General features: G+C 34.5%; 1 protein-coding gene across 2 annotated transcripts; it reads right to left on the bottom strand.

Moving 5' to 3' along the window:
- Nucleotides 1-880: 880 nt before the first annotated feature.
- On the bottom strand, nt 881-15,134 carry LOC138340839 (uncharacterized). Of its 2 annotated transcripts, none has more exons than XR_011213685.1 (3): nt 14,682-15,134; nt 3,731-3,883; nt 881-1,916 (listed from the first exon to the last, which is right to left on the bottom strand). XR_011213685.1 is itself a non-coding variant. In XM_069293031.1 (3 exons), the coding sequence occupies exons 1-3, from the start codon at nt 14,784-14,786 to the stop codon at nt 1,688-1,690; spliced, it is 480 nt and encodes a 159-aa protein (XP_069149132.1). In that variant the 5' UTR covers nt 14,787-15,134; the 3' UTR covers nt 881-1,687. The 2 variants fall into 2 exon arrangements, 1 of the variants encoding a protein (XP_069149132.1); XM_069293031.1 differs by having other exon boundaries at nt 3,731-3,876.
- Nucleotides 15,135-16,089: the final 955 nt, after the last annotated feature.

The raw sequence follows: 16,089 nt of genomic DNA, 5'->3' as shown, positions 1-16,089 counted from the left end.
AATTCATTATTTTGAGTTTTATCATATTTATATAATTTTGGAATTTGTATAATATAAGAAATTGTATAATTACGGAATTTGCTCAATTATGCAGATACACGTAAATTATACACATGTACGCAGATTATAAAAATAATGTAGCCCATCGCAGTTTAAACTAAAGCTAAAACAAATAAATATGCAACACTATAGAAGAAGAACATATTACTTTTATTAAGGTTTCTATTTGCGAAATTAGCTCTTAAAAATATTATAAATGGCTTATCTAAATTATTCTAGTTGGTATCACTAAGACGGTGATAAGTTTGCAATATGCAATATACTTGTATTATTCATGATTTCAACACAATTATTTAAAAAAAATCTTATTCAATTTTAATCCAATTGCGAGACAATTCTGAAAACATCATCTTTTTATATTTTTAATCTAATACTTCTCCTAAATCAATTTTATACTTAACTAATCCCCCTTAAAATTGAAAAATAAATTTCAACTGTTATTTTTCAAGTATTTGTAATACCAAATCAAACTAATCACAAAATCATAAAACTCAAAGAATAAATTGTAAGTTCGAAGCTTTTTAATGGCCAGCAATGTTGAATCCTTGTCGTTTTAATTTTAGATATTTAGATCTCTGCTTGCGCACAAGATTTCGTATACATTTTGGGTCCTTATATTCTTCTACTCGTCCCTTTTTGGGTCAAGATTGTGAAACATGGCGAAAATTGGCTTGAAGATATGAATATTAGACATAGTTATTTGGATTGAAATTTTGAAAAAGAAAAAGAAAAAAGAGAAAGTAGTGAAAGAGAGAGAGGCGGACAAATAGTGAAGAAGATAAAAGCAGTAAGAAGAAAGAATTAATCAAACAAGTCCATAAGAGGAGCAGACAAAAATATTATACAATAAATAAAATTAAAAGAGTATAAAGCACGGAACATAAGCGAAAACCTAATAATTAAACATAATGTGCTTGTACTTTTCGTCTCCAACACAGAAATCGTGTCCGAGCTCATTTTGCAAAACAAGAAACCATTTTTGAAATGTGCGTCAAGAATATGATAGAAAAAGCGATCATTAAAATTTATAACGTACCCCAACAACTCCGCCTCTAGTCCATATAAATTCTTTACACAACATGTCATTAAACCATTTATCTGAATCCATATTGATAATAGCGTCTGTAAGAGACCATGGTAGTTTTATATCCTCATTGTTCCAATCGAAGTCATAAGAATGTGGCTCTGTTTAAAAAGAAAATAAATCCATGTGTTTCTTAATGCAAAATATTATTAACAAAAGATGGTACTCACCTACTGGTTGTGGAATTGGTAATTTTCTTCTCATCCCATCGATGCCAGCAATAATTATTGAAGCTAATCCCAAGTACGGGTTTGCACATACATCAAATATTTTCATTTCAAAATTGGTTACAACACCATTTGAAGCTCCAGGAGGGCAACAAGCTCTTACAGGTAACTCTTTACTTTCTTACCCCAGCAAATGAATGATGAGTTCCGTGCCTTACACATTGAACGGTCATAACTGTGCATTATTCATTATTTTTAAGATCAACATAATTAAATAGAATATTCCATAACACAAAAAGTTTCATAATTTACTACTGGGAAGCACACACAAATGACACAAAGGAGCACAGTACATTAAGAGCTAAAACATGTTTACCTAATTAGAGATAGGCATCGTAAATACACATAGGGAACGAAGATGATCTAATATCCCAGCCATAAATGATTCTCCAATCACGGACATCCCATACCTATTTGCCTCACCAGATGCCATAAATATGTTTTTTCCATTCTTAAACAAACCGATGTGTACATGCGATCCTGACCCAACATCATCATCGCTAAAATCAGCATAAGACCCCAGATGCACATTATTTGTATGATACCTACAAAAAGGTTCACATGATAAAAGTTGTTACAACACAGAGATTTTTTATAAGTTTTAATTCAATTATATGTTCCACTTGAAAAGTGTGTTTCAAAAAAATTGGTAATTATAAGAGTTAAAAGACAACTTTAGGAAAAACACAATACAGGGATTTGAATTTAGGAATTATGGCTAAAGAAAAATGGCCTAAACTAAAATATAATGTATCTACTTCCCAATATATGAGTGTTTGCCAATGATTTCTTGAGTGAAATAACACCCATTGGACCCTAGTTTCCAATAGTTTAAGTAGTTTATAGTTGTATATTAAAAATAAAGTTAAATTCAGTTTACTGAAGAGTATATATAGGAAGACCATGACACCGTTGAGCTTTCATGGGCATAGTAATCTAGGAATTGAACTTCAATCCCGTCGCCTTCACATTAACAACAATATTACTCAACAACACAAAGCAATAACTCCATTGCTGACTAGCTCTTGCAATCTATACTTCAACAACCCCACACATATAACTCTAGCTAAAACTCGGACGAATACACACATTAAAACTGATCTAATTTCTTTATAGCATAGGAGTAGATCTTACAAGAATAATAGCTGAGAGTTAAAACACCACAATTAAGAACGATGATAACACTATCAGGTGCCTTGCTTTTATTAGAGTAATATTTCCTAAATACGATGGTTTTTGCTTTGTAAAATTTCTGATTGCAAAAATTTGAGTTTCTGTGAATCTGGAAGTTTGTGTGAATTCCCAATGGATAAATTATAGGATGGAAATAAAAAAAGTTTCAGTCTCTCCTCGGATCTGGTCTCTCATTAGATCCTAAAGTTTGTTAAATCATCAAAACTTCAGAGTGAGCTCAAAACAATATTTTCCACTTTTTGAATGATGACAACTAAAACATTTCAACTTCTTCCCCCTTTCATCAACCAAACGCAACTAGGTCCCCCTCTTGCTCTTGTTCTAGATCAGGGATTCTATGGCTTAACAATTTTCTCCCTTTTAACATAATATGAAAGAGACAAAGCAGAAAATCAAGTTGACAGAAATGCAATTAAAGCAAATCAAGGGTAACTTAGACAACACTGAGTATAAGATATAAATAAATTTCCATCTAATTCGTAGGAGCTCAGTTTATAGCCGGTAAAATAAAATACGTTCTGTAGATTGGTCTCGTCGATTGATATCCTAGACTTGGTTTATTAAAGCTTGACTTTCATGAATCCATTCTATGACTCGTAAAAACTATTATGGACCATAGACAACATCATGTAGTAAAGTGTTGAAACTCTATGTTTGCTTGATTTCTACAGATGAATAGGACTACTAGTAGAATCTTTTTTGCGAGCCGTAAAAGGGTCCGTACAACCCCAACGTCTCAAAATTTCAGCCTGGCTTCTACGAGAGGGTCTACGTCTTGTGGAAATTTTTACGGGTTGTAGATGATCTTCTATGATATTTTAAGAGAAGTTATTTTAGTGTTTTTCCACCCCTGCTAAACCTACACACTAACAGTTTTACAAACAATTAAATACCTTATCAGTATACTTATGCCGATTTACACTCAAAATCTCCAAAGGCTTAATCGGACGAATCAAGAGGAGAAAACTAGGGTTTCAAGTAGCATCTTAAAGTTTCTTCAAAAACATTGTTCTCTCATGTATGCAAGAACATTTAATGTAATGGACTAAGTTAATCATCATATCCTAGATCTAAATTGCGTCTGTAATAGTCTTAGGGGGGAAAACAAAAACATATCTAGATCAACAAGAAAAAAAAATGCACGTGAAAATATTGTGCGACCTACCTTGGGGTAAAACTTGCTAGTAGCCCATGTTTCCTTGCAATCCCTTTGATTACTTCATCTGTACTTATTAAGTTATTTGCTGCTCTACCACAATCAATGTATCCCAACACAATTTCAAACTGACCTTTTCCAGCTTCTGGATGCAACTGCATTCTAAAAAGATGAAACATCAAATAAAATAAAGTATATGATTTATATTCAAATACCATTAATCTTGTACATGTAAAATATTAACAAATGTAGAGGAACTATTTTTCTAGTAAAATAAACCTTGAACATATCACGGTTAACCAAGAACATCGTTAATGTTTTCTAAAATGAACAATTTCATTCCTAAGTTAGATTTTGTCTAAAATTAAATTTAAGGTGCGAGAAAACCCGAATGTATGGCACGTGATTTTTATTTAATTAAAAAAAGTAATGGTGTCATCTTTATTAGACAAATGATCAATCCCTCTTTTAAAAGAAGGGATTTCCATCTTCTTCATCATTTAACGCTACTACGAAGTGTTCTCATGCTCCATTTCCAATAAAAGTCTTCAAAATGATTTAATGTTTCCATCGAGTGTCGAGGGGTACTGATGAGTATTTACCATGCAGCGCTATCGTGCAATAGCAGAATGTTGATTTTTTTTCCTTGTTGGTTATAGTCATTCTCTAGCAGCGTGATCACGCACAATGTGTTATAGTGGCAAAAAAGTTGATTACAAGGTCTAAAGTTATTTCACCATTTTGGAGTTCTAATCTAGTATTATGTGATTTATAGGAAATTGATATTTTTCAAAGGATGGCAAGATTCTAAACTTTACTCTACCTGTTCCTCATAATTTCATCGTTAATTTAGTGTTTTATTCATTGTTTATGTTTGCAATTTTAGGGATTTTGAGCCCTAAGTTTAAGAATATGGAAATCACTAATTTGAGGGGTAAATAGTAGATATCTAGGACTGGATAATTCTATACATCTCGAGTTCCATTATTGGTGACCATATATATTTTAATCACTTTTCTCATGTGGAGTGTTAAGATCTCTTGCTAAAACTATTATTATTATTGAAAAGGGTAGGGGAGAAAGGGTCTCCCTATTTCAATCCTCTAGAATACTCAAGGAAACAAAAGGGTTATTACAAACCAGCCTCCACTCTATATCAACAATAATTTCTGAATAAACAAAATTTTCTCAATGCATTCATCTAAAAAATGAAGAACTTTGGCAAGATAGAAATTATTCTCTTGAGGATTAGAAGGTGTAGGCTCGAAGCATACATTAGATAAACCTATTTATTGGTTGGGTTGCATCTTACAATGCCGTGTGTTTTCTCAATTTTGTAGTATTCGTATGATAGTGGTATAATCTTAGTTGAGTATAGTGCTTTCAAACGAGTTCATATCAAATCAGTGAGAGTTGGAGTCAAAGGAAGGACTTAGAAGATTGTTTTGAGTACTGTTGGAGGGAAGAGGTGAATTCAAGAGTTTCTCTTAACCCAAATTCTGAATTGACATTGTTTGGTTCAGAAAGGTATCTAGGGTAAAGTGGAGCATGCGGTCCCGGTACCCTCATCTTTTTGTGCATTCAGGCTTTTCCTGTCCATTGACAATTGTAGTGTATATTGGAATTACCTTATATGTTTTTTCCTCCATTTTCCTATATTTTCAGAGTATAAAGCTTTTGTATAGTCTGTAGAGACCCTAAGTTATGTATGACTTGTTTGGATTGATAGTTCAATCATAAGGTCATTCATTTGGTTTTTATGCATGATTTTGTGTTATGGAGCATTCATAACTTGGAAAATGACTTTGGTCAAAACTTTAGGAAGATGGCTTCAGAATTAAATTGGACCAATAAATTAGCTCTGAAACGTCGAGTTTGGTCCAGAAAGAACTTCCATGTAGATCCCAAAGCTTCCAGCTCAATCCAAGCCATCATTTGGATCGTGGCTAAAAATTAATCTTGATGTAGGACCCATTGTTTATTGAGACGACTTGGGTTGGAAGTTTCGAAACCTTTTTTGGGTTGCAAATGTCCAATTTGGTGGGGTAGCTTATCTCGTTTGGATTCACAGGGTTCAAAAGAAATTTTGAATCCTTATCGAGGAATTTTGCACATTCCATGTTTCAAGAGGTGTTGGATTGATGTAACAACATTTTCTCTTTGCATTCACCTTATTTAATGTTGGGTTTTTGGCCTTTTTCCCTTCCTATGTGGGTAAATAAAAGTCCAAGGTTTTTTAGGTCTTCCGTTATTTCCTTTGTGGATAAATCTAGCAAAAATATGACTAGATTACTTTTGCCCATAAGCTCAATATTATGATGCATATGTAAGACTTTCTGTTAGGTCTTATTTGAGAGGAATCTCAAGATATTGATTTCAGCCATATAGAAAGAAAAGTGAGAAAATGCAGATTTTCGCGAAAGCCCTATCAGCAATTTAAAAATTGCTATTCTCGCTTCGTTTCTTGTCCGATTGAGCTGATTTTTGGACATAATGTTCCTTTCAACATAATCTATGACTGGGAATTGAGATAGAGTGATTTGGGGAGTCTTGTAGCTCCATATTTTAGCTCATGAACAATAGTTACGGTATGGTGTTCTTTCTTCTTTTATTTCTTGGAACGTCTCTAAAACGAACTAGGTGAAACTAGAGCCAAGAATATATGATGAGATTTTTGAATCCTTAAATTGTTAATTATGGTATTAGTAGGCAGTGTGTAACGTTTGGTTGAGTTTGAATGTCAAACGTCTAGCAATGTCCAAGACGTCCGCCAACTAGATGTCTATGTGCCTATGTGAGTTCTTGTGTGCCTTGGCATGTTTGGTGAGTTAAGTTGGAGTACAAATTGATGTGGTTGGAACCTAAGACCTATATGACCATGTATAAGGGTTTAACATCCGGGTACGACTCCACCTAGTACCCACGAGGGGCCCTAGATAAGGACCCAAGACTTGGTAATAGAATTACCAAAACAGTGTCAACCAACGAACCATTCGACAGCTAGTAGACCAATCGACGGCTGGTTGACTTGGTCCTTCGATTGGACCTGCAATTCTGCAGTTTTAGGCAGCTGCAGACTAAAACCACGAGCCCTCATCAACGGGACGTTGATCCATCGACGGTGTGTTGCTTATGAACGTCGATGGTGACCTGCAAAAGCTGTCTAGATGCGGCTTCACTTGGGGTGTTTGGTAAATTCACCCCAAGTCTTTATGAACAATGGACGTTTGTATTAGGGTCTTAGGGGTATTTTAAGTGGGTTTATACTCCTAGACTAGGTTAAAATCCTTTTTCAAATATTCAAAAACCCCTCCCTCATGAAAGAACTCTCTCAAACTCCATAGAAACTAGAACTCAAGGAAGGGCTAAAAATGAAGGTTTTGGACGTCTTCTTCATCAAAATTTAGTGGGATTCCTTTCATAGAGGTATGTTACTTCATCCTTGAACCTTTTTTCATTCAAGGATCCATTCAAAGATATTTCAAAAAGGATTTTAAAGCTTCAACTTCTTCTATCTTTTATTCTAAGCACGATCTTAGCATAAAGTGTTTTAATGATTGAAATAAGTTGTTCTTAGTATTAGTTGATGATTTCAAGTAAAAACCTCAATTAACCCATTCTCATGCATGTTTCAACTTTTAGCTTATGAAGTGGGTTTATTATAAATATCTTGATAATGTTATAAAGTGTTTAAAGTTGTATTTCCTTATGTTATACTATTATTAGATACTGCCTTAAAGGCTATTTTATGAGGAATTATTGTAGAAATTGAGAAAAGGTGGTGAAAGCTTGAATGAACAGTAAGTTGGTTATATTGTTTAGTTCTTTTATGAAATGCTCTTCAGTGGTATGGTCCACTTTTGGTGGCGGTGTTTACTTGAAGTATATGGATATATGTATGAATGTGTGTATTGTGAGTATTGCCTTGAAGGCATGATATGTGAAGTAAAGTGATGATGATGATGTTCATGTTGATGTGCTTTAGGAAGCTTTGATTGTATATCTTGTAGAGATTATGTCTTAAACAAGTATATGTATATGTGAAGCATGCTAGTGTGTGAAATATGTCGAATGAAGGTGTAAGTATGGTTAGAAGTCAATGTTATGAAAATGGTGATTATGTGAAAGGTGTGTTCACATGTACTCACACACACACTTTAAAGGAATGAATAAAGTTAATTAATGAATGTGAATGGGGGATTGTAGGGTGGACACTCTTCGTAAGCAGAGATGAAGTGTCTAGACCATTCCCTACTCTTCTTAAAAGACTCTAGTGATGAAAAATGGTAGTTTTGGGGTTAACACTCTTCGTGAGTTGAGCTAAAGTGTTTTGTAGAAACCTCAATATTTCCAAAAGCTTTCTAAGATAGGTTGGAGGTTGGATACCCTTCGTGAGTTGAGATGTGTATTCCATTGTGACCTCTAGGGATAAGTACCCTTAATGAGTTGATATGTGGTGCTAATTAGTAATCCATTAACTTTTAGTTAATGAATACTTAAGACTCCATGGGGAAGTTATGCTTAGCGCCGAGAGGATTTGAACTAGGTGTGTACACACTTCGTGAGTTGAGATGTTGTATCCAATGTAACTCTTGATATGAGTACTCCTCATTAGTAGAGAATGAGTTACTTACAAGCAATCTTATTATCTATTGTAGAATCCATGTAAAGGCTAAGAGAATGACCCTACCCTAAGCAAGTGGGCATCCCTCATCCGTTAAGGGTTAATATCGGGGTTCCATGTCTAGATCTCATGGTTTATATCGGTCAAAGCTAGCCCCCACAAAAGAATGTAATGAACTAATCTTTTAAAGGGTTTAATACTAAGGGTAGGTGGTGGTGGGACGCTATTTATCCATTGCACAAGTAGGCATTTGGAGGGAGTGTTTGTGTGTCTCTATACGAAATGTATGAATTGATCATAATGTTATGTAAATGAAGTTATGTGGCTTAATGTCTAATGTTAGGAAAGCATGTTAAGGTTATGTCTTGTGTGACGAAGTTAATGAATGATGAATGTGGTGTGCTTAATCTATGGAAATCCTCATGGAGCACTTGGTGGGAGTACTAGTATGGGATGCTACTTTCACATTGCACTTTGCGTAACTTGGGAGTTTCCTTGGAGAAGGGAACTTATGTGAAGTCCTTAAATGTAAGTATGTTTCTCTAGTGTCCTTGTCATACAATCTTGACTTGTTACTCGTGCGAAGCAAGCTTATAACGGGTAGTTTTAAGGATCACTTAGATGTGCATTGAAGGGATTGTATGGGCAGTTTCCTCATGTCTTACCTTAGTGAGTCTTGGGATAACTTTGGGTAAGGAAACTTCAAGGGAAATGAGTTAACTGTAAGTTAAAATGAAAAGAGTTCACTGTATGATTTCTTGAGCTCATTGTGAAGTGCATTTTCGTGTTAAAATTATGGGAGTCTTATCCTATGTGCTATATGATTATTTCTATGTTATTTTACTTCTATATTCATAAATGGTTTTAGTTAATTAGTATGAAGCTTTATTCCTACTAAAATGTCCTCTTTTGCATGTTTTGCATAATGTCATACTTAGTACAATGTTTGTACTGACCCCATACATTTCTATACTCTATAAGTATACGTTGGAGGCAAGTGGAAGTTTAGAAGGCAAGATTCGGAAGTTGACTCTCTCAAGACTCAATAAGTACTCATATATTTGAGGGCATAGTCTATGCTTCTTTAGTTCTTCTTTATGACTTGTATAAGACTTATTATGCATTTTCTTTTAATGTAAAGGGTCGTATCCCTAAGATATTTAAGATCTGTCTTTAAGTTTGATTGTGACGATGAGACTTACTCCTTACTATTTTATAAAAGATTTTCCCTATTATTATTAATGTTGTGAAAAATATTAATTTTCCGCACTACTTCTCATGTATTATGTAATGAATGATAGCTAAGAGGCTAGTACAAGACCTCTGAAGGTCCAAGTACGCCTTGTGACGACTCAAGAGTGATCCCTTCTTTCAGGGTATACTTGTGAGTCGTTACATTTCTCTAGATTTTGGTGCTATCTTATAGTTGTGTTCATCATTGTTTTTACACTTTGTTGGTGACCATCTTTTAGGTAACTTTTTATAACTTTTGTTGATTATAGTGGAGTTTAGTTCATGTGGTTTATACTCTTCACACCGAAGAGGTTTTCCACGTTAAATTTTGTGTCTCTTGTGTTGATTTATTTTTCTTGCTTGGTTGATTAATTATCTGCCCAAACTATTTTATTCTTGCATTATTTTGTCTTCTCTTGGCCCAAATATAATGAAATGTTTTGACTTAGGGATTTAACCTGAATAAGGGAAATGATTTTGATGATATATTCTCTCCAGCTGTGAATAAGGGTTCTAGGCTTTGCTGCAAGTCTGGATTTTGAGGTTGAACAAATGGATGTTAAAAATTTTTTATTACATGGTGACTTGGATGAAGAAATTTATATGGAGCAGCCACAAGACTTTGAACTCAAGGGAAAAGAGAGTTATGTTCGCAAATTGAAGAAGAGCTTCTATGGTATAAAACAAACTCCCAGACAATGGTACAAGGTTTGGTTCTTTTATGTGTCAACATGGCTTCAAGAAGACTTCTTCATATCATTGTGTTTTTGTGCGAAAATTCTCAAATGATGACTTTATTATCGTTTTGTTTTATGTTGATGACATGCTTGTTGTTAATCAGAATGCTTGAAGGATTAAAGAGTTGAAGCAAGAATTGAATAAGTCTTTTGCTATGGAATACTTGGGACTAGCAACCTAGATTCTTGTCATTCAAATTGTCTGTGATAGAGATGCCAAGAAATTGTGGTTCTCGCAAAAGAAGTACATTCAGAAAGTACTTCGTAGATTTAACATGGACAAAGCTAAGGTTGTCAGTACACCATTAGCTATGCACTTCAAATTGAGTACTAGACATCATCCTTCCGTTGATGGTGAGAAGGAAGATATGAAGCAAGTTCCTTATGCTTCAGTTGTTGGAAGTTTGATGTATATGATGGTGTGTACAAGACCAGATATTGCTCATGATGTTTGCATTTTTAGCCATTTTCTTTCTAATCCAGGGAGAGCATTGGAATGTTGTAAAGTTGATTATGAGATATCTTTGTGGCACTTCTATTCTGTGTTTGTGTTTTTGGATAGGGAAACCTATTCTTTGTGGTTATACTTATTCAGACATGGCTGGTGATGTTCATACTCGTAAATCTACTTCAGGCTACTTGATTACTTTTGTAGAAGGAGTTGTATCTTAGAAATCTACATTGCAAAAATGTGTTGCTTTATCTACTACAGAGGCCGAGGCTTCCAAAGAATTGATCTGGGTGAAGAGATTCTTGGGAGAACTTGGTTGTTCTCAAAAGAGGTATGTACTTTATTGCGACAGTCAAAGTGTTATTCATCTTGGTAAGAATTTTACATTTCATGGTCGATCTAAACACATTAATGTGAGGTATCATTTGATTCAATACGTGTTGAATTCTAAGTTGCTTGAACTTGAGAAAATCCATACCAATTATCATGGTTCCGACATGACGACTAAAGCTTTTCCAAGAGGGATGTTTGAGGATTGATGCATGATCACCGAGATACTGATTACCTCCACATAGTCGGTAGGGGGGAGAATTTTTGGGTGGGATTTTTTCCCTTCCTATGTGGATAAATAAAAGTCCAAGGTTATTGGGTCTTCCATCCTTTCCTTAGTGGATAAATTTAACCCAAATTTGACTAGCACACTTTTTCCCATAAGTCCCATATTATGGTTCATATGTATGACTCTCTTAGGTCTTATTTGAGAGGAATCAAAAGAGATTGAGTGCAGCCATGACAGAAATGTGAGAAAATGCTGATTTTTGCACAAATCCTAGCAACCATTTTCAAATCGCATTCTCGCTTCGTTTCTTGTCTGATTAAGCTGATGTTCATACAACGTGTTTCTTTCAACTTAATCTTTAATTGGGAAGTGAAATAGAGTATTTGAAGTCCGCTAGCCTTAGATTTTATCTTGTGAACAGTAGCTGCGGTTTGGTGTTTTTGCTTCTCTTATTTCTCTATTTTTTGGTGCTGTATTGTAGTTGTGTTGCTCATTGGTTTGACGCTTTGTTGGTGACCATTTTGGAGGAAACTTTTAGAATTCTTGTTTATTATAGTGTTGTTTTGTTCTTGTGTTTTTCACTCTTCAGACCAAAGAGGTTTTCTATATTAAATTTGGCGTCTCTTTTGTTGATTTATTTTTCTTGTTTGGTTGATTAGTTTTCTTCCTAGAGTATATTATTCTTGAATTATTGTCTTCTCTTGGTTAAAATAGAAGGGAATGTTTTGACTTGGGTTTCTTCCGCTATCGCCTTGTCGTGCACATTTATTTTGTGCTTGCCTTTCCCAACATTTATAATACTACAAACTTTGATCTCCGCATTCGCAAGTACGGTATCACATTTTCCAAGATTAGGTGCCTTGGCCTTCACATTGTGAGATGGACTCTGGACAGCATAGAGGAGCCTCCTTGACCCGCTGCAGGTGGCCTTCCCGGCTAGGGGCCCCCATTCACGAAAGTTAATTTACTAGTCTTTTAAATAAGACCAGTATGATAATCAGCCCTCTTCAATGGATGCAAACTTTACTAACTCTAGATAGGGAACTCCAAATGAGATGTTGATACTTGCATTGGTTTGGGAATTTGTGGCGTTTTTTGTTGAGGTAAGCAGGGCAGTGCAGGGGCTTGTTTTGAAGGTAATTTTTCATCATAATAACTTTTTCTCGCCCTTTAATGGTGATTTTGGTGATCAAAGTATTGAATGAGTTGTTGTAACCTGTTTTCAAGCTTGGATTGTGCCTGTGTTGGGCACAAGTTCCTTTAGTTTCTTAGTACCTATCGACAGAGTAATTTTTAAAATTTCATATGCGGGTCCCATAATTCTTTTTTGACTCAAATTTGGGCCCATCTGTAATTCATTTGATTTTTGTGTCTTAACATCTGTATTGACATTGTGATAAATAGTATGATAGTGTGGTGGTGAGGTTGTTCGGAAGGGGGAAATTTGGTTTAATAGATTGGGAGCGTGTGTGATCGGATTCGAGGTAGGGTATGATCTACTTTTTTTATTATGATATATTCGATAATATTTTAGTATTAATAGAACATGAGTTATGATTATATTTGTAATTGTTAGAGATCCTTCCCTATTTCAATCTCCTTATTTCCCGTAGAACGTCAAGCTAGACGTGGGTGGTGGGACACTTAGCTTAGGTTAGTAGCCCCTTGCTTATAACATAGTTAATGCAATTACCATCGTTAAAGTTGATACTTAAGGCCTTAGTTTATATGGTGACTTAGATGCCGTAGTATGCATTTTAGTGATCCTTCAGTTTTTAGTTTCTCCCTATAGTGATTGTTACAGTTTCGTACCCTATGTTAGGGTGAAACCTTAGCTTTTTGTCGTGAATTTCATGGGTTGGAATTAGTTGTCCTCCATTGTGAGCTTAAGTGGCATGTTTGGGGTAAGACGTTGATCCTTGATTTATCCTCCTTTCGATTATAAAAAATCTTCATTAATTTCTTTGTTTCATGTGTACTGGTGAACTTGTTATGTTGTTATTGTTGAGAATGTAAGTAGATTTATGGGCTCAAGGCCTTTATCGATGGCCAACTAGATTTCAAGTTAGTTTTCTATTCTCTAAGAGTGTGATAGTATTGGTAGTGTTTATGTAGTGGTTTAGGTGCTATTATTTGAAAGATGGTGATGGCATGCATTGCTTTCGAAACCTGTTTTGCGTGTTTTGCGGTACGATCCAGGCACATGCATTGGATGTTAACAACTATTTTCAGGAAAGTTATTTTCACACTATTACTCTTTTAAAACAAGTTTTGATGGAAGTTGTACCACTTGGATCACTTTAATAAACTAATTTTTAAAACATTAGAGGAATCTTGGATGTGCTCACATTTTACACGATCAGTTGGCACATCGTCCCCCTTTTTCAATAATGATTTGTTTGCTAGTGTCTTTGGTACTATGACATATCAGATATGGTACTGTGACGAGTAGGTTTAGATGTCCTAGATCTGGACCAAGAAATGTATACGGACTTCCCCAATCCCCTATGAGTCTGTCTGGCCGTGTGAATTATTGAATAGGGTAAGGGTATAAGTAGATGTATACTTGAATTCCAGGTTTGTACACTATTTCACGTGTGATTGTATGAGTTGGTACACATACTCACGCATATGCATATGCACATATATGGATCATAATAGGATTTTGAGGCAAAATACTAATTTTTTGGGCTTTAAATTTGAACTGTCTTATGTTTGCTGATTCGAGCTTCGAGGGAGCGTACTACTTATTTTACTGTAAGTTGTGATTTTATAATGAAATGTATCATTATTGTATGGATTTTTAAATTATAAAAACATTGATATCCTGAAATTTTATGATTTGGGCAGACTATACTATCTTTACCTTCTGTTTGAGGGGCATTCCTGAATTATTTCTCTGTTTATTTTTTTTTTGATAAGACATAGGTACAATTTTGGGTGGTCAAAAGATTTTACTTTCCTGCCTTGACCAAGATATCGCGTTGCATAATCCCATACTACACTGCACCACTCATGTATGTATATATGTGAATATTTTGTGAGTAGTTATCTAAAGGACATTGGGAATTAAAGTTCTTTAATTAGCTGAGCATCTTTATCAGTTAGTAGTTTTAACATGTGATTAGATAATCTGAAAAAAATTGTCCCACTTGAATGTGGTCTAACACTAATACCAAAACTATGATAGAAATAATCTTAATTTATAATATTGGAATCTAAAGATTGAATCAAACACATCATTTAATAGTCCCAAATTATATCTCGGGCACTAAATCACCTCTAATTAAAAGACAAGCAACGAAAAAAGAAATGCAGTATAAATTTGGTATTAGTTGTAGAAAATGGAAACTAACCTGTTCGACTAGAATATTGAAGGAGTGTAAAGAAGCATGAATATCTTGAAGCACTAATGATGCAACATTTATTGTTGTTGTAGAACAGTAAGAGGTCTTGTCCATTCTGGTCCATGTTTCTTTTCCATCCCTGTATTATTTCCTCTTTAGTGTTCCAATATATATTTGTGTGTGTGTGAGAGAGACAGAGAGAGAGAGAATATAAGCACAAATTATTTGGGAGACTTTCCTGACATACTTTAACACACTCTTAAAAAGGTGAAATTCAACTTCAATGCCTACATTCATAACCAGGAGATATATAGGTATAAAAAGACATAAGTTCAATAATGTATTGAAATTTTCAAGTCATGGACAAGAGATATTATAACATACGAAACCAAATTCATCTTCCAAAATTTTAGTGAATATACGAAGTACATCTCTTGGACAATATTGCCATGCTTTACCAGATTCAGTTAACATATCAGCCAACACCATTTCTTGATTTCTTGCCCTGGATCAAAAAGTACACACGAATATGATAACAAATGTGTAAAATCTAAAAACAACAACATTATTCCTAATTACCCAAACACACGATAACTAAAACAAACAGTTGTCATGTCAATTTGTACAATATTATGCCTAGTCATGAATGTACAATTGCCTCCCTACAAGTTACTTGCAACTATCGATATCTTTAATTTTTTCATCTACCTTAGCACCTATTTATTCCTCGTGATTCAATAGTGGTGACTTTCTGATTAGATTCCATAAGAGTACTTACACAACTTGAATATGATAAGCTCATGTCACTGATCAACTCGAATGCCTAATTATATAGAAATGATGTTTCTTTTGTAAATAACTAACTTATCTTAGAAGCATTTGATTTGATTTTTTATCACTGATTTATAGATATCTGCTAGTTGGTTTTATCTACCATAAAGTACACATTTTCCTCTACTTAAAACATAGTTAGTGATGGAAAAGATCTGGGGATCAAATTTCACAACTATGACATTATCAGCAGGAATCTTCATGCCTAAACCATGAAAAGCAATAAGACCCGCGCATGAAGAGGCATGTTGAATACATAAGTATCTGGATATGCTCTCTGTTTAAGTATTTAAGATTTTCGATGATAAAATTGTCACATAAAGTCGGTACAAGAGTTTTTTGCACTTTCCCGAGTGTATCCCTACTCTTTTATGTTTTCCTACTCCAAATTAAGCATGTTTTCTCTTCTTAGACCAGCTGAAACCCAAAAGTTCAAAGTCAAAAGTTGGAAACCTCTGAGACTACTGCTAAAAATATCCTTATCACAAGAAAACTCTAAAACTAGTGTTTTGCAATCTCAGGCAGCCAATGTTTGAACTTTCAATGAGCAACACTAATTGGTCATTCAACAATTTTATGGTTACAC

This window comes from Solanum lycopersicum, chromosome 1, assembly GCF_036512215.1.
Source record: "Solanum lycopersicum chromosome 1, SLM_r2.1".
NCBI lineage: Eukaryota > Viridiplantae > Streptophyta > Magnoliopsida > Solanales > Solanaceae > Solanum > Solanum lycopersicum.
Note: the sequence above shows the minus strand (reverse complement) of the source record. Positions and strands in the feature narration are given on the sequence as shown.